Genomic DNA, 26,737 nt, shown 5'->3' on the forward strand with positions numbered 1-26,737 from the left:
GAGTAAGCAAAAGAAGCCATTGCGGTGTCGTGGCTCAGTTAACAAAACACGAAAAAAAAAAAAAAAAAAGAGACAGGCGAGAGAGGGCAAGCTGGCTGTCAGCGGGATCTCTTTTTATTTTTCCCCGAGCCACATTCACATGAGCAGACGAGCCAACGCACTTGGCAAACGATTCTACGCCTGAATAACGAGTAAGTTTGCCGGGGGGTTGACGCGCACTTTCTCGGCCGTCTTAACGCGGAACGGTCGCCATCGCGGCGAGCCCCGGTTGCTAACCATGCTAAGTTGGGCTAAATTCGCTCTTTTTCACCCGACTATTACACGTCGTCAAATAAAAAGTATATCCTAAAAAAAAAAAAAACATGCGGTGTTTGTAGTGCTTCTTATTGGAACGTGTATTTCGTGTTAGCCCGATGCTAATGAGTTTTGTGGCTTGTCGATGCTACGTTGCCGTTTGGCCAAAATGACACGTAACTAGTAGCTTCCTGCTAGCGCTCCAGTTAGCCGCCAGCTTAACCTTTTTGTCAGCTACTTTCTTAAGCACACTTCTAACTGCCGTTTTCGTATGTTTAATTATATTTATATATTTTTAAACAGCCTAAACCTCGAGGTGACGTGGCGGCGAATTAAATATAAACACAATGGTAGCATGTAACGTTCAAGACATCTTTGTACAGCGTCTCTGACGCAAGTGGCATCCTTTCCAGTAGCTCAATGTTTTTTTTTTTTTTTTTTTTTTTTTATATAAATATAGTTACTAGTTTCATCGGGAATTTTACTCAGCTGTTGCCAAGACTATCTCCCTTCCTAAAGATGTGCTAACTCCGCTGCTAGGTTGACAGCAGGGCACATTAGGTTTGACGCCCAAGTTCAAACCAGGATTTTGTATTTCAGTGTTCAAAAGTGACTCTTTTTCCAGCCCTCACACAGGAAACTGCAGAGTTATGATAATATCACAATACCAGTAAATGTGTATGGAAAACACTTTCGACTATGAGTACAAAACAGTGACAATGATCGGGTAAAAGAGAATCTGTCTTCGCATGTAACGCCACTTTGATTCACTTAACGTTGACCTTATTTTGAAATAATGCGTATAATAATTGGTTTAAGAGATAATGTTGTTTACACGGTTCAGCAAACATCCACAATGTGATGGAGGATTAAATATGAACACCTCTTCACAATAAATATAAAACAAGCAACTTTCAAACACTTAAGTCCTGGATAGGGCCGAAGTGATTAATCAAAAACCTCAAATAATCGGATTACACAAAAAGGTTCACACACAATCTCTTCCTCAAAGCTTTGCAGTGATAATTTTTTCACACAGATTGTTACTGCAGAGTTGTGCAAAATAAGTTGGTGGGATGGTGGCGAACCAGGAGGAAAGAGTGCGTAAAATGTCAAAATTTCTCTTTCCCTTAAAACTCGACTTAAATAGTGCAAGAAGAGCACTCCGGGCAGTAGCATATATCATGTACTTTAGTCATAATTTTTTTGTCGTCAATTTATTGATGCAGGATTTTAGAGGCGTTTGGTAAGAAAACAAACCAGCACATTCATGCAGACGCTGCCGATGGCCACAGCTCACGTCAAGTCACTCAACACGCTAACCTGAGCTAACGACAGCCAACTCAATGTGCTCATTTGCTGACTCCCACGTCACTCACCAGGCCAGCCCTTGCCATTAAAAGCCATACACACTCAAAAGTCACAAATGCTACAGTAGACCTTGAGGATGGTGACCCCAAGGGGACAAAAATAATACTTGCAACTGACATGCACGTTATTGTTTAAAAATGCAAAATCAATGTTTATCCGTTTAATTGATGGGATAATCGGGAGACTACTCAATTCTAAAAATATTCAATAGCTGCAGCCCTAGTACTTGGTTGACGACAATCTGTTGCATGGTGTTCATAACCATGAAAATATAACTACAGTAAATATGTGAATCGAAAAAACACCTTGGCAATGAATACCAAAAAAAACTTTCAAACAGTAAGGATTAGGAAGCTAAGTTAGTTAATTGCGCGGTGTTCATAACCTCAAAACGTTAAAATCATTTCAATTACGCATGTCCAACCATCTTATTCGTGTTTGGATAGTTATGGATTTTTTTTTTTCAACAACCTATTCTCATTGTGATGTGACAGGTGATTAAATATGATCACAGTGATAGTATTTTCCATGAAAGATGCACTCACTCGGCTGCTACGTTGACACCACGGCAGATAAGTTCATGCTTAAATTACACCCAGAATTATTTATTTTTTTACTGCTTTGTGTTTTGAAAGATGGGGTGGGTGATACGGCCTTGAGGTACAGTCTTCATGTTCAATTCCCACTCAGTGACAGTGGAAATGCCCAATGACAGCAAGGATAGGCTCCAGGTCCTTAAACAGGATAAGCGTTATTGAAAATGGATGGATGAAATGAATTATTCGCTCAGCCCAGAATCTGTTTTTCCGATCGTCACAGACGAAAGGTGTCCGTCCTCTCATTATCTTTCGTGAATCTCTTTTGTACTGGGGGGTACTCGCTTTACGATGTTCCATTGCGTGGTGTTCCTAACCACAAAATACCATAATTACTGTAATTATGCATTTCTTGGTTGTGAATCTAAAACGTTAAAAAAAAAAAAAAAAAAAAGTACCCATAAAATAAAGTAGCTCATTGGGTGCAGTTCGTAACCTTGGAACAAATGCCGTAAACCGCCGACACCCTTCTACATTGTCTGAACTTCCCGACAAAGACCTTCTCTTTCTTTATGTACAGACCAACTCTGTGCAAGTCCAAGTAATTGCCTCTCCTGATATCGTGTATATTTTGGCATGTTGCAAAATGGTAATTAGCATATTAGCCTCATAGCGCTCCTTTTGGGGTTGCTTGTTTGCAGTTATTAGCACATGTGACCCCAGCTCCTTGCTGTGAGAGTAACAAGGCAGCTGGCATTATGACTCGGTGACGTGTAGCTCAGCTGGAGTTGACGTGGTCGTGACCTTTGGCTCCATTACACTTTATTCCCCGAGCTGTTGCATCACTAGGTAGAGGAGAGGTCACTACTACTAGCCAAGGTGCTCTCGAATGGGACGGGGGGACCCAAACTTTTTCAGCACAAAGAAGTTGGAGTTTCATTCCTGCGGCAGTAACGTATCGAATTTGTATGCCACTCTTCTAGGCCATACATATAAAACAAAAGTTTGTAACCTGGAAGGGTAGTCTGTCTCTGCATCGTATTGTGAAGTTTGCCCCTGGAGTTACCAGTCACGCTGCTATTCGGAGACAAGCCGGCCGGCCGTTGGCTGACACTAGCTACTCCTCCGCTAACATAACACCTTGGAAGAAGCAGGGTGTGTTAGAGCTTTACACAAAAAGCAAAAAGAGATGCGGAAAGGTGTGAATGGGTGCGTTACACAGCGAATAGTTGTAGTCATGTAGTTAGTCTCACCCTGAGACCACCAACAGGCCGCTGGTGAAACAACAGGTGGCCAACATAAGGACTGTTAGTTTGGTCTAAAGACCCAAGGGAAGCGCTGCATGAGTGTTTCCATGTCATTGATTGTTTTTAAAAAAAATTGTTTTGTTATTAGTTATCGTGGTCTGAGGGGGAGCAGATACGAAAACCAAAAGGTGAATTGAGATGGATATGTCCACAATATTATTTTGCTTACACGACCAACAGTCAGGGTAAGCTGAAAATACGAACTCTGCAAAGCCAAACAGACCACAGCAGTGAACAGGCTGCAAAAGAACTCGCTGGCTGAGCGGCATCGCGGCACAGTACAAAGAGTGACGCAGAGTAGCAAATGTAATGCTTTTAAACAGCTTACCTTATGAGAATTCATAATGACTGTGACTTATTTTGTGACAAGTAACTTTGTTCCCAACTGCTTGCAAATGACGAGGCCATAGTGTTGGTATTTGGTGAGCGGAGTCCACGACTTACCCACCAACTAACTACGTAGCTGCATGGAATCGTCATTGTTTAATTAAGACGCGCTTCAAAAAAAAAAAAAATATGTACTGTAAATGTATTTTTACTATAAAAGAAATCACAGATGAGAGTCAGACTCGGGTGTAAAAATCCCTAATTTTGTTTTTTTAACTTTGTTTTGAGTTGATTTGTGTGTAATTGTTGAATTCTGTTAGATTTGTATTTATGTACATCACTTTTTTTTTTTTTATTATCTGCGGTGTTCCCCCACCCAAAATGCCTGAGAAATACCGGAATGTGAGTTACGTTCAACAGAAAAAAAATTGCGATTTGGTGCGTTTGCGACTTGGTCAGGGTTTCAATGTGCTTTCCCTAAGAAATTTAGGTGAAATTGTACCACTTGTTGTTCATTGGCTGTGTTAACCATGCGTTTTATTCTGTATCCATTATAATTCTTTGACGTGATTTTTTTTTTTCACAGGATTGAAGAGGTCCGGATATGTCATTCATATTTGACTGGATTTATAGCGGGTTCAATAGCGTACTACAGCTTTTAGGTGAGTACCAAAAACCAGCTTAGCTACGTTTAGAGACTTTTTTTTTTTTTTTTGCGACCAATATGCTACTCCACAACTCCTTGTTTGCAAGACTTAACGTGATGGCCCATTGGTAATGAACATTTGAATGGAGTCTGCTTCCTTGAGTGTGAGAACACGTGGAAAACACGCAGCCACCTAGCGACTGATCTTCTCAAAGCTGCGGCGGTCGGTCCTGTTCTCCCTGTCGCGCAGGTGTCGCGTCGTCAGTCACCGTCACCGCAAGTTGAGTAGTGGTGAGTCGCCACATGGTGACTCACAGGAGGGTAAAAAAAGACTTTTTCAGTACAAGTTCCCCACAAAAACTTAGAGAGGTGATTATAAAAGACGGTAGTGACACTGTCTGGCCTTTATTCAAGAGCACAAAAAAAAGCCTCTTGTTTCCTGTCAATGAGGATATGTGGAACATGACATTAAATTTGGGTGTACATCCAGACAAAAATGTGGAACAATTGCCATGAAATTAATTTTTGCTGTTTGAGTCACCACCGCGGAATAAAAATGGTACAATATCATTCATGCTTACGTCATTACGCATGTCCAATAACAGGGTTTTCCTGGCTCAAATTGGTATCTTTCTGATCGGCACACACACACTCCCATACAGGCTCAAACAAAAGATGTTCAATTAACAATCATGTAATTAAATAATACAATATACATTTAAACCAGTGTTCAACACAGACAACCACGTTCAAAGTCACAGATACTACAGGGTAGAATGTGAGGATGGCGACCCCGAGTGGACAAAAATAATACCTGGATCTCACATCTATTTTGTATTGGTATTTTTGTTAAATAAAGCAAAATCATTAAAAAAAAAAAATCTGATTAATTGGAGAATCAGCCGGATAGTCTGATGTAAAAATATTCGATAACTGCAACCAGCAATGGTACAGTACTGTCAATCAGTACCCAACAGCTTACATCATTATCCACAAACTCGGAACTAGCCTGGTCCCTTATAAATGGGCTGAGAAAAGTAACACAGATTGAGTCATGATGGAAGCATCCCTCCACTCCCCCAAGCGGCCCCAAAATAGAAAATGGCACAGTGCTGTCCGTCAAATTCGAATGGAAGGATGACTTAAAAAAAGTGCAAATTAAGGTATGATGGAATTGCCCCAAAATGCAAATGATACAGTCCCGTCAAATCTTTATTAATCAGTCAATCTTTGTATATTAAAAAAAAAAAAAATCAGGTGAAGACTTGATTGCAGTCCTAAAATGGAAGAACAAAAAGAAATGCGCATTGAGTTGTGATCCCCAGGGTAGGAAATGAACAATCTGGTCATCTTGTGCCAACCCTAAACCAACAAACGGGCTGCTAAAATGCTCACAAGTATGCAAATGTTTGTTTGTTTGTTTTTGTTTTTTTTAACTTGCCAGTTGGCAGAGTTTTCTGCACCACGAATCACTCCTTCACTGTGTTCTGTGTCATTTTGGAATAATTTCTTCTCAGGACTGTACAAGAAGTCGGGCAAGCTCGTGTTCCTCGGCCTGGACAATGCCGGCAAAACCACGCTACTGCACATGCTCAAAGATGACAGACTGGGACAGCACGTGCCCACTTTACATCCCAGTCAGTACCACAATCAATCACGTTCTATACCACATTTGCTTCCCATTCACTGACGCTTTTGATTTTACATCTCTTTGTCGTCGGCCAGCCTCAGAAGAGCTGACAATTGCCGGCATGACATTCACCACTTTTGACCTTGGAGGCCACGCACAAGGTATGTCGTATATATTGGAGAAATGGCGAAGCGGTTGCAAATAACCTGTTTGTGTGCGTTCTGCCGCCAGCCCGCAGAGTGTGGAAACACTACCTCCCTGCCATAAATGGCATCGTCTTTCTCGTGGACTGTGCCGACGGCTTCAGATTGGCAGAATCCAAAGCAGAGCTTGACGTGAGTGACCTTCAGTAGGACCCAAGGTGCATTTCCACCTAAAGTCCTAGGAACTCTCAGGTCTTGGTACTCGTAAGTCCTGGAACTGAAAAGGTTCCAATCCAGATACAGTGATACCTTGAAATACAAGTAATCCGTCATTCAAGTTTACTGTCAAACAAAAACAAAGAGAATTACACAATGTGTATTTAAAACAACCACATAGCTTTGCCTTAGAAAAATCCTGCTTTCCTTAATGCTAACAACCCATGTAAAATGCCAAACTGGATAACGAAACTAGCATTCATCTCACAAAGGTTGTGAATCAGATAGTTGAACACAAATAATGTAGCAACACGTAGCTGGATGATAACTAATCACAGGCATATACTTATTCTTTATCCTCTGTGAAGAACGACAAATACTACTGTGGCTTATTGAGGAGTTGTGACCATCTCCATGTATGTCTGTATGATACTGCCACCAAATGTCCAAGCACATGCACCAGAAGGAGCAGCACTATTTTCATTAAATTGAAGCAAAAAAAAAAAAAAAGCGGCATTTGATTTTGTCATATGTGTTCTTTTATAAAGTACAATATTTTAGTGCTATTTTATGATTAACAAACTTTTGTTGTTTTGGGAGGGGGGCTGGAACAGAATTTGCTCCTCCTCTCACCCCTCTAATAGAATTTGGTGATGCATTTTTCAAAATATGTTTTGCTTTTTTCTGCACGTGTTCAGGGGTTAATGACGGACGAGACCATCGGAAACGTGCCCATCCTCATCCTGGGCAATAAGATCGACCGACCGGAGGCCATCAGCGAGGAGCGGCTGAGGGAAATGTTTGGACTGTATGGACAGACGACAGGCAAGGTGAGGATGAACAGTCACGCCTATATACAATTTAGTCTTCAATTAACCTTGCATGCATGTTTTGTGGGGGGGGGAGGGGAATGTATGACGATGCAGATTTGAACCCTCTCGACTGCCAGGTAGATGTGCAACCACTACAATACAGTGGTGCCTTAAACTATATATATATATATATATATATATATATATATATATAAAATAGATGCATATTGTGTTTCTCAGGGCAACATCCCCCTGAAGGAGCTGAACACGAGACCACTTGAGGTGTTCATGTGCAGCGTGCTCAAGCGCCAAGGCTATGGCGAGGGATTTCGCTGGCTCTCCCAGTACATCGACTGAAAACAGCGCCACCTGGGGGCGGCACCCTCACTGCAGCAGCAACAACAAACAAATCAGCAGCAGAAACAGTGGGCTTGCCGACCAACCACCAAGACAACTCGATCCCAATAGACTTTTATTGGTTCTCTGGGTTCTGCACTTACAAACGCACACACACACACACACACACGTTTGTCCCTCTGTCAGCTCAAAATGGACGAGTTTGTACACTGGCGTCCATTCGGAAACTTCCATGACGCCGCCGTAGTGCTATACATGGGATTTCTATTCAATCATCACGTTTATTTTTATGACATTGTTAGTAAATCGAAAGGACCAACAACCCGCCTTGCCCACCCTGCTAAAAATAAAAAATAAAAAATCCCAATTAGTTTTTTTTTTTTTTACATATTTTGATAGAAACATGAAAAAGTAGCTTCATGGCTCCATATTAATAATAATGTATGAAATGTACACAAACATGGTACATTGATGTTGTATCCTTTATGTGCATTACCACACACTATTATGCATGCCTTGTTCTTTTTCAGCTATAACCACCCTTTTATTATGATTACAGTTACGATGATTATTATAGCAGAGATGGAGAAAGATGCCAAAATTACTTTTTTGCAGGGGGGGGGGACCATATTAACACGCGCACACGTTCAGTTCCCTTGCGTCTCTTCATTCCAGGAGCAGGTGCTGACTGCAATCCAAAAGCGAGGCTGGTGGTGTTGTTTGCATCATAATTGTGTAATAATAATAAGAAGAAGGATGATGATGATAATAAATGTTTGCAATGAATAACAGGCTTTAACATCAATACAGCAACTTGTGCTGCTTGGCTTTCTTTACCCGTGTCAGAGCAAAATCTTGGTTATCTCCTATGGGTAAATTGGAGATCTGAATAAATTTTAGGTGGACTAGCTTTTGACACTTCAGTCATCAATCAAAAGTTGAAAACTGCTTCACTCCCCTTCAAGTGACACACAGAACCTTTTCTAGGCAGATCATTTATTCTGGAGATAACACGAATCCTGTGGACAAGTTTGAAAAAGGTATAAAAGGAAAAGTTGAAACAAAAGATGAATTTGTGGTATTGTATCTTACAAAAAAAAAAATACATTTATTCCTTCTTTTGAAAGACTATTTTGATATTTTGTCCCTCCTATAAAAAGTCAGTGAGAGAAAGTTAAAACGCAAGTGGCTCGAAAGTCCGGCGTGCTCCGTAACAAAGTGGGTGTCGGGCATACCATCTAGGCCGGTCTACGGCGTCGGGGGGCCGGCGTCGTTGCCGCTGTCCACCTCGTGGTCGGCGGGGCCGTCACCCTCGTCGTCGTCCAGCTGCTGGCTGGTGTAGTTGGTGATCTCCAGGAAGCCGCTGGGCTCCACCACCACGTTGGACTGGCTCGAGTCCGGCACGATCGAGTACTGAGGGATTACCTAGGCGCAAAAACATCAATACTGGATATGAAGATTATGTAGTTTGTCTTACCCATATCAGTCACATCCAGCTTCAATTACATTTTCGATGAAAAGAAAACACTTGTTTTTGGAACGCTGATATTTTTTTAAATGACTTAGTTTTTTTGGGGGGGGATAAAAGAACAATTTAAAAATGTATCAATTTTTTACAGATTTGTTTTTCTCTTTATCCCAAAAGGAAAAACAATGTTTACTTTTTATTTTGAGATTAACAAAGGTTTTGTTATATAAACAGTTGGGGAAAGGGACGAAGGCTGATTGCAAATGAAAAAAATCTGCAAGTAATTGAGGCTCTTATAATTGCAATGAAAATAAATAAAGAAAAAATGAGAATAAGCGGGGATTGCGTAAAAACTAGACTCGACAAAAGATAAGATTCCCCAACAAATCAGCAAAGAGGTGAATTTGCAAATGCTGAATTGCGAACATGCGGGGATACACTGTAAAGTATATTTTCAATAAAAGAAAAGAATTCGAAGGAAATACTTATTTTTTAAAAATCTTCATTCGAATCATATTTTCTTAGAGAATAAAACCTGCTTTAGAAAACCCCTAAAAAACAGGGAAAGACCAGCCCTATTATTTGTTGTAAAGTAAGCAAGTCAAGTCACAACGATGAAAGGATTTTTTTCCTGAAAAGATTACATTTCATTTTTAAGATCTTTTTGAGTCCAAAGAGCATCATATGCACACTTATTGGCACGCATACATACCTCGATGACCTCCAGGCGTTCATTGCCAAAATGTTGTTGCGCTGTGACCGCAGAGCTGCCGACAAACCGGTCAGTGTCCGCGGCGGCCTGCGCCTGCAGGGCCTGGGCCAGGGGGGGCCGGTCGGAGGATGAGTCCACCACCATGGGCTCGGTGCTGGGGTCAATTTGGGCCTCCATCATTGAAATCTTCAGGATGTCCGACACGGACGTCTCGTCGCCCTGGGGCCCCGAGCCAGACTCTCCCGCCAGCTCGGCCTCGCTGCCGCTCAGGACGGGCGGAACGTGGGCGGGCTGGTGGTGGGCGCTGCCGAAAGTGATCTTGGTGACGGTGGCGCTCTGCGTGATGATTGGCTGCTGTGCTCAAACATGGGGCACAACACTCGGCGTTAAATAGCGGACTGCAATGTAGATATTGTGTTTTAAGTTTACCATGGAAGTGTAAAGTCGCACAACTCACTTTTGTTAATTTAGCCACTGAGAACCAGAGCAGACAAACTCCATTTTTGCCATTAAACCTGTGAGATTTACATCTTGGTGATTTATATGCCAATGAATACTTTGTGTAGAAACTTGTTTTTACAGAATTTGTGGTTTGGACAAATAATATTTAATAATTACCTGTAGTTTAATTTTCAAAAGTTCAGCGCAAGAGTGGTCTGAGTTCAAATCCAACCATCCATCCATTTTCTACACCGCTTATCCTCACTAGGGTGGCGGGTATGCTGGAGTTTATTCCAGCTAACTGCGTGAGAGAGGCGGGGTACACCCTGAACAGGTCTCCAGCCAATCGCAGGGCACACATAAACAAACAATCATTCGCACTCACATTCACAACGACGGGAAATCGAGTCTTCATTTCACCTACCATGCATGTTTTTGGAATGTGGGATGAAACCGGACTACCCATGCAGGCACGCACGGGGAGAACATGCAAACTCCACACAAGTGAGGCCGGATTTCAACCCGAGTCCTCAGAACTGTGAGCCAGACGTGCTAACCAGTCGTTTTTGATTTCTAAAGAAAGTCAAACAATTTTGAGATACATGATTTCTTTTAAGAATTTATAGCTGGAAACAGCTGGAGGTTTTTGTGTTGTTGGACATTATCAAAAATATTAGATTTATTATTATTTCATATTTAGTTTTTTTTAACCTTTTTGACTTGGGAAAAATATGTTTTTTAATTTTAAAAAAATTGAGATAGTTATTCTTACCATTTATATTTATATATTTGGGACACCAACAAAAAATATTTCTTTGGATTTTTTTCTTGAAGACGAAAATACATTTACAAAAAATCTTTTTATCTGGACAACAAAGAATTTTTTTTTTTTTTATAATAATGACAATTATTTGTTTGTTTGACTCACTGACCTGTCCTGGCAAGCCCTTGTCGGCGCCGACCGGGTGGTGCGCCTGCAGCGGCGGCGGGTGCGACATGGGCGCGTGCAGCGGCCTGTGGTGGGACGTGGGCGCCTGCTGCAGTTTGGGCAGCTGCGGCGTGACGGGCGACGTGGCGGCGGCGCCCGGGGGTTTGGCCTGACTCTGCTCTCGTAGTTTGGGGAGCTTCTTGGCCGGCGAGGAGGAAGAAGAGGATGAGGAAGGAGCCTGGCTGAGCTGAGGTTTACTCTGCAGTTGTGGAGGAGGAGGAGGAGGAGGAGGAAGAAGAGGAGGAGGAAGAGTGGAACTCTCTGGTTGGCTGGCAGCTGGGGGCTGAGGAGCGGCGTGGGGGGCTTGCTTGGGGGCATCCGTCTGGCTGGTGGAGCGGTAGAACAAGCCCGTCTGAGGGTCCAGAGTGTCGCCTTCCAGCTCGCTCACCTCCAGCGTCGAGTCGGTTTTACCATCAGAAGGCTACAACACAAAGAAGGACATCCGAAATTTGCCCAAAATGGCTGACTTCTGTTCATTTTGGGGCACAGGTCTTTGAGACTTTTTCGTTGCAGAAACTGGTGACGGGGGATTATATCTTTTTGTTGTCTATTTTTAAATTGTAACAATACCGAGAGTTCTCCTCACCTTGAGGCTGCTGTGCGTCACCGTGGTTACAGGTGGGGCGGCGACCGGCTTGGTTACCAGGGTAACCTGGCCGACACTTTTGTGGGGATTAGCGGAGGACACGGCCACAGCCACGTCGTCCTCTGCCAACGCGCCCGCCCTGCTCACTTTACCTGCGAGGGAAACGTCAGCCATATTGTTAGCGATGTCCACAAGTCTACAAGATGGCGGTCAGAGCGTACCTGTCGCCAGGGCATCGGCGGCGGCAGCAGTGACCGCTTCGGCCTCCGAGCTGGGCGGCCTGGATGATTCCGGGCTGATCATTTTCTCCTGCGCCAGCTGGATGGGCACCGCCATCTGGCTGAGGTCAATGTGGGTGTGCTGCATGGGTTTGGACTCGCCCTTCTCCTTCACTACACACACACACACACACACACACACACACACACACACACACACACACACGTATAATTGTAGATTAAATCCCAGAATATTCACGATTCGGCATACAGAAATTCGCAGATTTTTTTAGAACCAATCTGATTGCTGTTTTTTTTTTGCTCAGGTCAAAGCAATAAACCCATCTGGTGGCATCTTGGTGTCAAGCACGTATGTTGGAGTGAGTTGAGGAGTTTCACTTAAAGTAAAGTAGTGCTGGGCCGCCATAGGGTGGCATTTTTGTGTCAAGGATGTATGTTGCCATGAGTTGAGGAGTTTCAATCAGACCAAAGCAGTGCTTTGCCACCATCTGGTGGCATCCTGGTGTCAAGGACATGTCATAGTGACTTGAGGCGTTTCATTTAGACAAGTAGTGCTTGGGGGGAGGGGGGGGACGTCTTTGCTATTTGCAGGAGATAAGGATTGAGCCCTACAGTGAATAGGAAAACTGCACAAGTAATTGATAACCCGCCAAAAAGGTTTATAATTACCTGAAGATGCTACAACATGGCGGCAAAGTATTACTTTTATTTCTTTGGCCTGAGAAAAAAAACAGAATAGGCGATAAATTCGCCCAAAAATCTGAGAATCGGTAAATTTGCAAATGCTGAACTGCGAATATACGGTGGTCCAGCGTATTAGAAGACTTTTCCATTCCTATGCGTCCTAATAACGTGTTCGTCATGCATTCATCAAAACACCCGTACGAGCAGGTCCCCTTCACTTGTACAAGCGTTACCTGAAGTCTGCTGCAGCTCCAGCAGAGCTTTAATGGTGGACGCGGCCGACTGGGATTCCCCGGCGGTCACCTCCTGGTAGATGACGGTCGGGGCCGACTCCACCGACACCTCCTGCTCTGTCCAACCTTTCTCTCTTGAGGACAGCACGTGCAGCACGGGCTGGGTATCTGGGGAACGAGTGGAAGACAACATTTAACGATCGCTTACTACCTGTGGTGGAAAACTAGGGCTGAAACGATTCATCTCCACAGTCTTATTCACTGAATCCCACGTCAATTAACCACACCAGGCTACCCTTTTAATAGATTAACACAATGTGCGTACTTGTATTAATTTTACCTAAGGAGTTAAATAAGTACCTAAGGACTCTTACCAGTATCTATACTTCTGCTTCAGTACAGAGTGTGAGTACTCTGCCTCCTCCACAAACACGGCGCATGTAGGAACAAGTTCCTCCCTACCGTGCAACGTTTCGCCGGCCGAGCCGCCGGTTTCCATGGCGCCGCCGCACTCGTCCTTGGCAGAGCCTTCTTGAGTCGTAATGTGGCCCACGTCGGCCGAGCGGGTCACCTGCTGCAGGGTCTCGGTGACCAGCTGCCGGGTCTGTTCGCTCACCACGGCCGTTTGGAACACCGGCTTGGGCTTGATGAGCACCTGGAGTAAAAAGCACAGTAAACATGGATACACAGAATTATCATCCACATGACAGTGGTACATTTTTAAAATGTTCTTATTTTAACTTAACTTGTATTTAACCAGGTGTTCTCATTGAGATCGGAGATCTCTTTTGGAAGAGAGACCTGGACTTTATGTTACACTTGAATGATAGTGATCAACTCTAAATTGTTTTATTCTACTTTATTATTCATTTACTGTATTTCCTGAAATAATTTCTTCATTGATTTATTGTGAATAAGAAAATTTTAAATATGAGTAAAATAAGTGATTTCACATTTACGCTTATCATTCTCAAAATGGAATAATCGTTTAATTTATTATGAAATAAAAAACATTTGAAATTTTAAAAATACATATATTTAAAAACATCAATAATTGGATAATTTATTGTAAATAGTGAACTAAAAAAAATAAAGTTTTTTTAATGTATACTGTATATTTATTATTTCAAATAAGCTGGTGACCTAATTATAATTTATTTATTATATTTATTTTAAATAATACACTCAAAAATGGCAGCACGGACCAATTTGGCACAATCAGTTGGCATAGGCTCCAGCTCAGCCGTCTCCCAAATAAAGATATACTTAAACGGACGTATAAGTCACAGTCGAGTCTGACCTGCGTCTTCCCCTGCTGGCCGTAGACAATCTTGGTGGGGATGATCTTGGTGGCAGTGGACGAGGAGGCGGCGCTCAGGCCTTTGGGCTGCGTGACGATCATCTTGGTGATGGGCCTGGTGGTGGTGATGATGGCCGGCTTGACCCCCGGGACGGCCTGCAGGCTCTTCTCACCCTGACCGCAAGCGGAAAACAGTCATTGAAGTGATTCCTCATATCATCGTCGCGAATACTGGAGTAGACGTTTTCACCATGACGGCACACGTACGTCCAGGTCGCAAGAGACGCATATGACAGCACTAGTAAACTTCGAGACCAAGTCAGAGCCAGTGAGAGAACACGGTAAATGGCTTGAATGATGATTTTAGCCACAATTTTAAATGTGTGACGTGTAACTCCAAAAGAAGATGTCACGTGACCACTCCATTTTTCCTCCTCACCCACAGGTTCCGCTGGACTAATTTAGATTTTTTGAAGGAAATCCCCCAAACAAATAATAAAATAACGCTCCAAAACCTTTTGGAAAAATCTTGCAGCACAGCCCCAAACACAACAAGGTTTCGTCATGGTTTCACAACTCAGCATCAGTCCCTCGCGTTCTGCCACCTGAAGGTACCCCGATGCCCCTACTGTTTACAAACAACCTGAAAAGGTCTCTATGGCGTTCGACTGACCCCCGCGTTCAACAGCGTGGTGACCACGTTCTTGCCGGGCAGCCCTTGGATGGTGGCCCCTTTGCCGCTGGCTTTCTGGACCACAATCACGTTGGGTTTGGACGACATGGGGATGGTGGTGATCTTTGTGGTGGTGCCTGCGGACAGAACACAACGTTATCCATCAATATATTTTCTACACACCAATTTCTAAAGTTTGTAAACAATACTGCTGGGTGGCAGAACGCGAGTGATTACCGCTGACCTAAATTGAAAACCATGAGAAAAACTTGTGTTTGGGGTTGTGTCAATCGAGCGCCCCACCCCAAGAATTGTTTTTTCGACCCCACCCTAAAAAAAATCTAAATTAATCCAGGCCAGTTCCCGATTGTAATTCCTTGCAGTGCCCCTCTCCCAAGCTGTACTCTCGAACCCACCTACCAGACACGATGTTGCTGCTGATGATCTTCCCCCCCAGCGTGGCCAAGGACTTGGGCACCACCGTGATGATGCTGCCACTCGTGGTCTTGACGTAGGTGGCGCCCCCGGCCGAGGCTGTGATCCGGGCGCCAAGGTTCGGAGTGACGGTGGGCCGCGTGTAGGTTGCCTGGGTGGCTGCAAGCACAATGTCGCATATTGACCTTAAGTACCTTCAGTACAGTACCCTTGTATCATTTAGAATCCCAGTATTGCTTTAGTACCAAGAAACTATGTTTAAGCGAGTGGAAGAGCTTCGTCACTATTTACAGGCAAAAATAAACCTTTTGAGGGGGGCGTCAATTATAATATGTGTGTATTTTCACTATGTGCACCAGGGCTTGACGAACACCCGCCAACCCACCAAATGTGAGTGAATTTCAGCAGTGGCCGGTGACACCATCGCTCCCACTAGCCACTTTGGCGGGTCGAACTATATATACTGTACATTTAATTGTAGTTTTCTCAAATGGCATCTGTATAACAAACCAAATGCAATGTGAGACTGGGAAACTCATGAGCACTGCTTTCACACAGTGTCTGCTCATTGCTCGTGAAGCATTTTGCTGATATCCAAAGAAAACAAACAAGAGGAAACCCGATGAACCCCGTTGACGATTGCTTTTTTGGAGCCATATTGATAATGGTTTTCGAACCACTATTATCCAAAACCAAAATTGTGGCTAGTGAAAATGCTGAGCGGCTAGTGACTCTGGGAAACCACGAGCCACAGTGACTGGTGAGTAAAAAAGTTTACGTCAAGCCCTGCATACGAGTAACTTCACTCACGTGCTTGGTCAAAGAATAAATTTAACTCGTAAATGAAGATATCCCATTGTATTTTCCCAGAAGGGCTTATTAAAAAGGTATAGAGTCACCAACCTGTGGGCTGAGTGACCAGCTTGGTGGTCATGATAGCTCCGTTGCTGCTGACCACCATGATGGGGGAGGAGCTGCTGCTGGACAGAGCCACCGACGACGGCTTGGGCAGGATTTTGCTGGGCTGGACCTGCTGCGTGATGATCTTCAACCCTGCGCACACAACCTCACTGTCATAGATCCATAAAAAGACCAACAGAAGCGAAAAGAGTGAACGCTGGCGAGCTGAATGAATGAATTAGAAATGTGAAATGAAAAAAGCTGAATCATAGGATTGAGGTACAGTTGTAAAAAATGTCATTTTATCCTATTAATTTGTGCATTTTCTCATGGAAAATGTATGCTTGGAATGCTGAGCATTTTGAAGTCAAAATGGTTTGAACTGGTAAATTTGAAAAATGCCAAATTTGAAATGTTTTGTTTCCTGTTGAGAAAATGGAATAATAAAAAATAGGAACTCCGAATATGTTAAAATAGTTCCCAGAATGTCCCGAATAAGTGGAATATTTTGACGTTGGAATGGTTTGAATTGGTTAAGAAGGGGCAAATTTGTTAAATTTCTCTATGAATTTGGGAATTTTCTCATGGAAAATGTGGACTTCTTCAACAGGTAGCAATGTTTGGTATGCTGAACAAGTTGGATTGATTTCAATCTTTCAACAAAGGTCCAATTTGTTGGAATTCTCGAATAATGTGAAGGGTTTCGTTTCTTGTGGAAAATGTGGAATTCTGGTTTTAAGTGGGAATCCTGAGTGTGAAAAATCCAGGATTTCCTGAATGAGTTGAATATTTTGACGGAATGATTTGAATTGGTTGAAAAAAAATGTTGATTTTTGAGGTGAATAAGTTAAATTTCTCCATTATTTTGGGATTTTTTTTCAAGGAAAATGTGGAATTCTTTAAAAAGTATGAATGTTGACCATTTCTACAAGTTAGAATGGTTTGAATCGGATGAGAGAAGGTAGAGGTCGATTTATGAAATTTCTCCATCGATTCAAATTAGTTTTTTTAGATATCCATCCATCCATTTGGTGTACCGCTTCTCCTCACTAGGGTCGCGGGCGTGCTGGAGCCTGTCCCAGCTATCTTTGGTCAGGAGTCGGGGTACACCCTGAACGGGTCGCCAGCCAATCGCAGGAGATATAATAATTATATTATTATCTATTATATTTTTCTCACCAGACTCTTGCTTGATCTGAATGGTGGGCTTGGGGCCCGGCGAGGTGGTGGCGGCAGCGACGGTCTGGGCCTGGCCCACGCCAGACGCCCCCACGGTGGACGCTTGCAGCTGTTTGGGCGACTGCTGCTTGGGAAACTGGCTCAGGATCTGCGTGGTAGAGCCCACCAGGGTCTTCGGAGAGGGCAACCTGGCCGAGGCCACCTTGACTCCTGCCGAGGAGGTGCCTGAAGCACAAAACAATGACAACATGTTTTGTCATGAATGATTCCACTGCTTTTAACTGATTAGATGTTTGCCACGGTATCATTTCAGTATCGGTATCGACGTACTTTATGCAGTCATCGTATTTAAGTCAGAGTTTTGGTGACATGACAGTTCCAGTACGACCACCCCCCCGCCTCCAGAAAGTGGAGAACTCCACGACGCCACTTACACATAGACACGGTGGACATGACGGCCGAGGGCGTAGAGGAGACCACGTTGGTGACGGCGGGCGCGGCCGAGGGGCTTGAACTGGCTGCCGGGAAGACCACAGTCTGCTTCTGGGTGGGCGTGGTCAGAATGGCGTTTGAGGCTTGCTTGGACATGCCGGCGTTGTTGTGAGACTTGGACAAGATGTTGGGGACAAAGTTGGAGCTGGGCGACGTCGTCACGATGATCACCTGCGAGGGAAAATGCCGGAAGTTTCACCATTAGGTTCCAATGTATATGAGTAAGTGGCGCCCACCTTTTGGGTGGCAGTGCTGGTGGTCTGGATGGTGGGTTTGGTGAAGGTGATCTTGACGGGCGACAGGTGCGGCGGCAGCGAGTTGGCGATGCTCTGCATGATGTTGCTCATCTTGGGGCTGCCGCTCACCACCGGCGGCGCCGCCATGTGCTTGGCCAGGGGTGGCGACACCTTGGCGACCTCCTTCAGCAACACCGGCGACGAGCTGGACGAGTTGGTACGCCGTCGCTTGCGTGGCTTCTCGTCCTCGTCGGAACAGCTCACGCCTGAGAGGGAAGAAAGTCAGCACATTTTATGTGTATAGCACTTTTCGTAGCGAGGACTCACAAAGTGCTTGACAAAGTGCAATTCCACTGACTTTTCACATAGACAGTGCTCCCACTGGGCAACACCACCACGCTGGACGATGGGCTGGGCGGCCGCGGGGACTTGGTGGCCGTTCCCACGGCACAGCCGGTTGCCGTGGAGCTGGTGGATGTGCCCGTCGTGCTTGTGTAGGAATAACACACTACCACTGCGAAGAAGAGTGGGATGAGTCTTGCTTACCGGTTGCGGACAGATTGCTCACATATTCACGTTTTTTTTCTTGCGCTTCCATAAAATGGCATATCATGCCACAAGGTGGGGCCAAAGCCGTGTCCAAATAGGAAACTAGTACAGTAATTGGTCGAAGGAAGTCTGTTGTAGTGATACGTCTCAACTGATGTGATGTTAAACTGTTTTGGAGTCATAGTTTGTGGTATATCTTCAGCACCTCAACGTACGGGTGATCCCACTTACGGGTTTATCTTGCTAATACCCGTCGCTTGGTCAATTTCTTGTCTTGTGAGTAAAAATTTGAGTTTCGAGCACTAAGGTAGTGGCAGCGAGCTTCACAAGCAGCAATTTGGCAGACACTGAGCATTCAAACTCCACAAAGGAAGGCCAGAGCCCAGATTCAAACCACCAACCTCTGAACTCTGGGAAAGATGTGCCAACCACTTGTCGACTGTGCCATACATTTTATCATAGTGGCAATTTTATCGTATTTCTGTGAAAAAGACGATGAATTGTTAAAAATGCCACTCTTTGTCTTTTGGTTTACTAAGTGAATGGTGCAAAGATTCCTGGACACGTACAACCTCACTAGAATCCACTTTGCTGTGACACTGTTGCAAACCTACGCCACTACTGCAAATACAGATCAAAGAGCCTTGAAAAGTGATGTCACAGAGTAAAAGCCCTCCTATGCTCTCTCTGGTGTTAGTTTTGAGACTTCAGTGAGAACACAAAAGCAAAAGCGAAGGAGGAATAGCTGAGTGGAGCTTTGGGTATGTGGCCAGTTTTGTTTCACAATAGCATTATTATGGTTCTTTCTGTTGACAGAGATGATTTTTGTTCATTTCAGCTATCGAAATTGACTGCTCTAACAATAGAGGTCAGTGAGGTTGTGTAGTGGCTACGAAGGTAGCGAATTTCACGCAATTCAACGCGTAAAGTCATAGACAGTATAAATGGAGCATGAATCAATTTTTTCTTTTGGTTTGTCCCATTGGAGGTTGTCACAACACGTCGTCCATTTCCACGTAAGCCTATAGGCTTCTTTATACTCGTGCAGGCGGCGACCGCGCTGACGTCACTGCGGCTATCCCGCATGCAGTTCGCCTTTATAGTCGAGCGCAACCCATGCGCGGTTTTAAAAATGTACTGCAGTTGTCCTCCAAGTCGGGGGTGTCGCTATGGCTGGTATTGGCTAGGCCGCCACAGGGCGGGGTTTCCTCTGGATTTTTTGGCCATAGCCGGTAGCCGTTTTTACTTTCCTTTCCGTAACAAGGAATAAAGCAACAACAATGACGACCGTCGAACAGTGTCTGCTAGAACAAATTGCCCTCGATGACCAGATGATACGTGTAATTATGCAACTAAATTGATCAAGAAGACGGCGGCGTCGCTGGTATGTGGAACCGAGAGGAATGGCGAGTACGTCATCAAAGCATGTGACTAAAACGGACCAATCACGAGAGATGATGTCGGCGGCATTCTACGCGCAGTAACATTTTTTGCCGTGTTCAAGTCAAGTGACGCAGAGGGGCCGCGCAACCCGATGCGTCGGTCACGTGACGCAATGGCCCCGTGGGTGTATAAAAAGGCCTTATCTTCTGCATCCTCCTCTGCAACGCCAACAACAGCCCTCGTCTTCCTTCACTACACCCATCAACCTTCTCTTCCCACCCACCTTCCTTGTTGCCCGTCTCAGCTGGCAATAGCAAGGAGGCGTTGTGAGTGGCGGCGGCGCTGGCGACCGCATTGGCCGTAGCGGTGAACGCCGTTTGCGGGACCAGCCTCGGCATCAGCGGGACCAGCCGGCGGCCTTCGATGGACCACTCGGACGAGCTGTTCTGACCCGCCATGCTGCAGGTGCACAAAAGGTGAGGCGCACTTTATTTCAACCGAATCGCTCGCCGGTTAGTGACTCACTGGTACGCGATGGTGCAGAGGCGCTCGTCATTGACCGCCCGGCGGACTTCGGCACGGTGACGCTCGGTTGAAATGCTGTGGAGTGGAAGCAAAGTGACGTTTTAAAATGAGATAATGCAATTTCTGGAGAAATTGTATGTACAACCCCAATTCCAATGAAGTTGGAACATTGTTTTAAACATAAATAAAAACAGAATACGATGATTTGCAAATCATGTTCAACCTATATTTAATTGAATACACTACAAAGACAAGATATTTAATGTTCAAACTGATCAACTTAAAATAATCATTTAACTTAGAATTTTATGGCTGCAACACGTTCCAAAAAAAACTGGGACGGGGTCATGTTTACCACTGTGTTACATCACCTTTTCTTTTAACAACATTCAATAAACATTTGGGAACTGAGGACACTAATTGTTGAAGCTTTGTAGGTGGAATTCTTTCCCATTCTTGCTTGATGTACAGCTTCAGCTGTTCCAACAGTCCGGGGTCTCCGTTGTCGTATTTTACGCTTCATAATGGGGCACACATTTTCAATGGGAGACAGGTCTGGACTGCAGGTAGGCCAGTCTAGTACCCACACATTTTTACTACTAAGCCACGCTGTTGTAACACGTCCAGGATGTGGTTTGGCATTGTCTTGCTGAAATAAGCAGGGGCGTCCATGAAAAAGACGCTGCTTGGATGGCAGCATGTTTCTCCAAAACCTGTATGTACCTTTCAGCATTAATGGTGCCTTCACAGATGTGTACGTTACCCATGCCATTGGCACTAACGCAGCCCCATACCATCACAGATGCTGGCTTTTGAACTTTGCGTCCATAACAGTCCGGAGGACACAAGGTCCACAATTTCCAAAAACAATTTAAAATGTGGACTCGTCAGACCACAGAACACTTTTCCACTTTGCATCAGTCCATCTTTGATGAGCTCTGCCCCAGAGAAGCCGGTGGCGTTTCTGGGTGTTGTTGATAAATGGCTTTTGCTTTGCATAGTAGTGTTTCAAGTTGCACTTACGGCTGTAGTGCCGAACTGTATTTACTGACATTGGTTTTTCTGAAGTGTTCCTGAGTCCATGTGGTGATATCCTTTACACATTGATGTCGGTTTTTGATACAGTGCCGCCTGAGGGATCGAAGGTCACGGGCATTCAATGTTGGTTTTCGGCCTTGCCGCTTACATTCAGTGATTTCTTCAGATTCTCTGAACCTTTTGATGAGATTATGGACAACAGATGATGAAATCTCTAAATTCCTTGCAATTGCATGTTGAGGAACATTGTCCTTAAACTGTTCGACTATTTTCTCACGCACTTGTTCGCAAAGAGGTGAACCTCGCCCCATCTTTGCTTGTGAATGACTGAGCAATTCAGGGAAGATCCTTTTCTACCCAATCATGGCATCCACCTGTTCCCAATTAGCCTGTTCACCTGTGAGATGTTCCAAACAGGTGTTTGATGAGCATTCCTCAACTTTCTCAGTCTTTTTTGCCACCTGTCCCAGCTTTTTTGGAACGTGTTGCAGCCATAAAATTCTAAGTTAATGATTATTTGCTAAAAACAATAAAGTTGATCAGTTTGAACATTAAATATCTTTGTCATGTATTCCATTAAATATAGGTTGAACATGATTTGTAAATCATTGTATTCTGTTTTTATTTATGTTTAACACAACGTCCCAATTTCATTGGAATTGGGGTTGTAAATGCAGAACTTTTTTTTGTTTAACTACAGAATTACAGCTCTAATATAATGAGAATTGCTCAGATTAGTGCGATTGATCTTGCTCTGTATTTTATGTACTACTACTAATGAGATTTTTTTTATAATTCTAACATGCTAATAGTAGGTATACTAACATAATAGCAAAACAGTAATCCGAGAATAGGAAACAAATGTCCAGAATGAGCTGAGCAAGCCACTAAATGCGGAACGTCACGTGACCTAACCTGGAAAACAGGTTAGCGGACTTCCTGTGTATGCGACGCTAATGAGCATGACTATGGGTTGATGAGATAATATTTGAAGCTGAATTTCACCAATAATTTGGGAATTCTGTCATGCAAAATGTGAAATACTACAAAAAAAGAGGGACTTTGGGGAGAAATATTTCCAATGTGTCATGAATGAGTTGAACATTTTAAAGTTGGAATGCTTTGAAAAATTATTCCGATGGAAATAGAACAATACTGAAGGAGGAGTTCTATTTCGAAAATATACCCATTCATTTCCATGAGATTTTCTTCATGGAAAATATTCAAATTGTGGGAAAAGGGGGAATTTTGTGAATGTTATGCTCTTCAGTGTTCACACAACTACTATAGTGGCTAGCAGAATGTTTTGACAGAAAAAGGGGCGCATGCTAGCATTACCCGAGGATTTTGGTAAGCTCTCCCAGCAGATCTTTCTTGTCCTTGGTCAGGTCTCCTTGGGCTCGCAGGGCGCTGATGACGCTGGCGTACGCCTCCAGCTCTGGAGAAAAGAGAACATAGATGTTCATACTGTGGGACATCGAACACCATAAAGCTCCTTGACCGGAATTTTCAGGAAAAATGTGCATAAAGCGTCAAACAGTTTTGGGGACGTCATATTATGTAAATTTGAAGTATCGTGCAAGTTGTAAGATCGCTTAACTAGATCTCCTTTCAGCCAGCAGGGATGGATTAAGACAAGTTTTGTTCTCATTCACAGAGTTTTGATGGGACTCTCAACTACTGTTTTACATTAGTAGTTGAGTTGGTATCGGGCAGCTTTTTGTGAACAAACTTTGATTTTACGAAGACCGCTACATTAACTTCTCGAGCAAGCCAGCAGCTACTTTAGTGATATAAAGGTAGAATATGTGCTATGTTTTAATGTTATTGTTAGTGATTGAGATATTTTCGATCAGCTTTTTGTGAAAAAAGTACTTTGAGATGGATCTGTGACTTGAATTTCATGTAGACTGCTCTGTTCGTCTTACATTTTAAGGTTTTATGGTAGTGTTTGAGTCTTAACATGGATATTTGACTTCAAAAGCCATCAATGGCAGTGAATGAGTTAAGAGTGAGTTTGTTTTGAAAACCACATTGTTTGATTTTTACGCAGCTCTCTTGACGAGCGACGCTAACTTAAAGCGCACCCAGTTTGCGCAGTATCCTTTTGCACTCATCTCTGCCCAGGTCAAGGACGGTGGGCCAGACCACCGGCATGGTCCCAGTCAGCACCGGTTTCTCCAGCTGAATCATGAGCTAAAACGACAACAACAAAAATACCAACGTTAAGAGCCCTCAAAATGCATTGTGCAGTGCACCCCCCCCCCCAAAAATGTGTAATGTGTTTCTTAAGTAATACATAATATTGTACCTTACAAAAACTTACAGTAATAACATAATGAAACAGAATATAAACAAGTCAACAGTTTGTGCATCATGATTTAATGCTTCAATTCAATTCATTGTGATGCTCCTTCTGGTGTGTCCGACTTGGCCACCAGGGGGGTAGGCACCACTATTCTCAGTTAGGAAACTGCAGTAATATTACGTTGTTGTTTTTTTGCAGAGGATAAAGAATATATGAACGAGAGTACTGTGATATTGTCTGTCCACGTGTTACTCTATCGATGATTGATTGTTAACCTGTCAATGGCGCTTTCCATTACCTGTTAGAATTCAGCTAGCGGGGTCATTCTGAATGCTAAGTTGTTTGGTTGTTTTCAAAACACATTAAGTCACTGCCTTTGTTTTGTGTGTGGTTTGACAGTAAACTCCAAGCGGGAGTGGCATTAAACAGACTGAAGCCTCTTTTTGCAAGAATTGTCCGCTATTTGCCAAACTGCTGCTTGTTGTGAAGTGAGCCGAGTTTGCTGTCACCATACAGCCCCGTGTATCTCAATATTACGCTCGCCACTGAATGCAATTTTTTTTTTTACTGAACGATGGCTCGTATCTCGATAAGCCCGTAAATCGTGCCACTCGTATCTTAAGGCACAGCTGTAAAAGGATTTATGGATGGCTGGATGGACATTTTGCAGCTTTCTAATTCTTACTTCTCTGTGTTTGACGATATGCCATGCCCAATTGGATTACTAATAATGTTAAATGCAACTAACACGATAAAAACATCCAGTAAATGTCTGCGTGCGTGTCTCGTTGGCAAGGCTTCTGCTCGAAGAGAATAACGGGAAACAGTTTGTGGACGATGGGTGTGTACATTCTGTCATTATCTGACCATTTTCGGAAAGACAAACGGTGACATTTACGCAGCATTACCTCATATAATGAAAGGGATATTTGGGAGGAAAAAAATACTAAAATGACTAAGGATAGCTCTGCTCGGGGTCTAAAGTCTTACCTTCCGTTAGCAGGACAAACTCAAGGCCTCGACAGCGTTAAAAATGCACAAATCCAAACACCCATACTTGACCCTTACATTTTATTTAATCCACTGCATAGCGGCGTTATCCTCGGATGAACCGAAACGCACAAAACGCCCGATAAAGCAGTTGAAAAGTCAAAGGTTGTGCCAATGTTTACGTTGTCTGCTAGCTGAGATTAGCCCGATGGATGGAGTTTGCTTCTTCGTGCGATTTTTGCAGGCTTTGCGGGGCGTTTTCGTCTAGAGTTTTTTTAAGTGCTGCCATCTATCGACGACCGAGTGTACTCTACAAATCAAACGATCACGCCGTGCACCGTTCAAATACACGTGTACGTGAGCTGAAAACACATGTACACGACTTTATTGTGATTTATCGCGACCCCGAGATCGGGGTGTTGAGCGTTTTATACAACTGTAATCGTAAAAATCAACATCAGAGAGCGATAGAGAGAAAAAAACACATTCCATAACATATATCGTGATTTAAATCAGTGAGTCGAGAGGATTACGATGAGCATTTGAACGCAACATTTTTCCCTACACTGGGTCTGACTGAGTCGAGGGGAAGAGGGCAGAGGCGAAAAGAATTTCCTTCAGTTTTGCATCCATGTGAAGTTTGAAAAAAAGAAAAAGAAAAAAAAAACATCGCCGTCGACCGAACGAGAGAGGAACGACGCGAATGACACAGGACACGAGGGATAACTTTGAATTGGGGAATTTTATTCGGCCGAAGTTTGACACAACCGCCCCCATCCATGACACAACCGTGTCATGACGGAACACTTTCCCACGGAAAATAAAACAAAAATACAGTCGTCTCGGGCTCCGAAGGAAAGTACACCCCGCGGGAGGATTTTTTTAAACGAGGCAAAGAGTTTGGAAAAATGGAACATACTTCAAGCAAAAAGCTTGTTGAGGAGCGGCAGTTGTGATTTTTTTCCCTTCTTCTCCTTCTTCTGCAAACACTCCCCAAGAAGAATATAACGGACTCTGTGTAGATGCTTTCACGATCCCGAAGAGACAAACCGTCTTTTAATTACACTAAAACGGTTTTATAATCATGTTATTTGGCTGAAAAGGGTTGAACAATAGTAAGGGAAGCCCAATGAGTGGGACACAGACGACGCTCACTGATAGGTAAGCTCCCTACATACCATCAATGCATGACTATTGTGCCTGCGAGCTAACTTGGATGAAAGTTCAATTATGAGGTGATGTCGATGTGCTGCGTTCATGTACACGCCGATCGAATGAGAAGGTAGTGATTGACCCAAGGAAGCTTAAAACACTGTCAAGTTAGTCGTAGTTTTGGCGAGACTCATATGCAACTTTCAATGTTTTTTTGTTTTGTTTTGTTTTTTTCCCCCCCTAAAGCCAGTTCGGAATGTGTTGGAGTTCCTTGTTCTTGTATTTTACCCCTAAAATATAGCATGATAGTCACTCAACTATAGACAACATCAACTCATCAATAGTAGAATATTGGAAAAATGATTACGATTTCAGACACCGCTTTTGTCCTAGATGCTCTTTTGGTTATGAGCAGTGTTGTGTTTTTGCGGCAAACATAAACTTGGCCCAAAAAGTTCAACCTTGGTTTCATCGGACCCTAAAACAGGTTCCCACGTGTTTGGGAAACGTCATAAGATAAACCAGCCTATCCCATCGCCCAGACATATCACGCGGACGGGCGATTGTTGTCACACGTACTAAACAGC

At 43.6% G+C, this 26,737-nt stretch overlaps 3 protein-coding genes across 6 annotated transcripts in view; 2 read left to right on the forward strand and 1 right to left on the reverse strand.

The window, feature by feature from the left end:
- On the forward strand, positions 1-8,691 carry sar1b (secretion associated, Ras related GTPase 1B). Its single transcript, XM_061703400.1, has 7 exons — positions 1-191; positions 4,422-4,497; positions 5,999-6,118; positions 6,207-6,272; positions 6,343-6,446; positions 7,169-7,300; positions 7,523-8,691. Exons 2-7 carry the CDS (start codon positions 4,440-4,442, stop codon positions 7,637-7,639), a joined length of 597 nt encoding a protein of 198 aa, XP_061559384.1. The 5' UTR covers positions 1-191; positions 4,422-4,439; the 3' UTR covers positions 7,640-8,691.
- emsy (EMSY transcriptional repressor, BRCA2 interacting) lies at positions 8,178-25,222 on the reverse strand. The gene is made up of 20 exons (XM_061703399.1): positions 24,999-25,222; positions 23,788-23,896; positions 23,039-23,138; positions 20,663-20,737; positions 20,421-20,596; positions 18,564-18,719; positions 18,206-18,471; positions 17,912-18,140; positions 17,478-17,702; positions 16,302-16,451; positions 15,384-15,557; positions 14,964-15,100; positions 14,291-14,464; positions 13,453-13,645; positions 12,991-13,158; positions 12,056-12,226; positions 11,835-11,986; positions 11,193-11,669; positions 9,820-10,173; positions 8,178-9,064 (listed from the first exon to the last, which is right to left on the reverse strand). Exons 2-20 carry the CDS (start codon positions 23,891-23,893, stop codon positions 8,888-8,890), a joined length of 3,660 nt encoding a protein of 1,219 aa, XP_061559383.1. The 5' UTR covers positions 23,894-23,896; positions 24,999-25,222; the 3' UTR covers positions 8,178-8,887.
- The window catches only part of LOC133416468 (rho guanine nucleotide exchange factor 12-like), a 27,933-nt gene continuing 20,642 nt past the window's right edge, over positions 19,447-26,737 (forward strand). For 3 of the 4 annotated variants that reach the window (XM_061703395.1, XM_061703397.1, XM_061703398.1), the window contains exon 1: positions 25,571-26,159. In XM_061703395.1, coding sequence (XP_061559379.1) covers positions 26,128-26,159 — 32 coding nt within the window. In that variant the 5' untranslated portion in view covers positions 25,571-26,127. Of the gene's footprint in view, positions 19,516-20,441; positions 20,614-25,570; positions 26,160-26,737 lie in introns of those variants that run through there. The other variant, XM_061703396.1, reaches the window with a different exon arrangement.

Source organism: Phycodurus eques, chromosome 17 (assembly GCF_024500275.1).
Source record: "Phycodurus eques isolate BA_2022a chromosome 17, UOR_Pequ_1.1, whole genome shotgun sequence".
Taxonomy (NCBI): Eukaryota; Metazoa; Chordata; class Actinopteri; order Syngnathiformes; family Syngnathidae; genus Phycodurus; species Phycodurus eques.

Excerpts from the sequence above, each read along its gene's own strand:
- sar1b (XM_061703400.1), top strand. The coding sequence starts at position 4,440 with ATGTCATTCATATTTGACTGGATTTATAGCGGGTTCAATAGCGTACTA. Across the intron at positions 6,119-6,206 it reads CGTGCCCACTTTACATCCCA|CCTCAGAAGAGCTGACAATT; the intron begins GTCAGTACCACA and ends GTCGTCGGCCAG. Across the intron at positions 6,273-6,342 it reads CCTTGGAGGCCACGCACAAG|CCCGCAGAGTGTGGAAACAC; the intron begins GTATGTCGTATA and ends TTCTGCCGCCAG.
- emsy (XM_061703399.1), bottom strand. The coding sequence starts at position 23,893 with ATGATTCAGCTGGAGAAACCGGTGCTGACTGGGACCATGCCGGTGGTC. Across the intron at positions 13,646-14,290 it reads GCCAGCAGGGGAAGACGCAG|GTGCTCATCAAGCCCAAGCC; the intron begins GTCAGACTCGAC and ends TTTTTACTCCAG. Across the intron at positions 13,159-13,452 it reads GGCCGGCGAAACGTTGCACG|ATACCCAGCCCGTGCTGCAC; the intron begins GTAGGGAGGAAC and ends CTCGTTCCCCAG.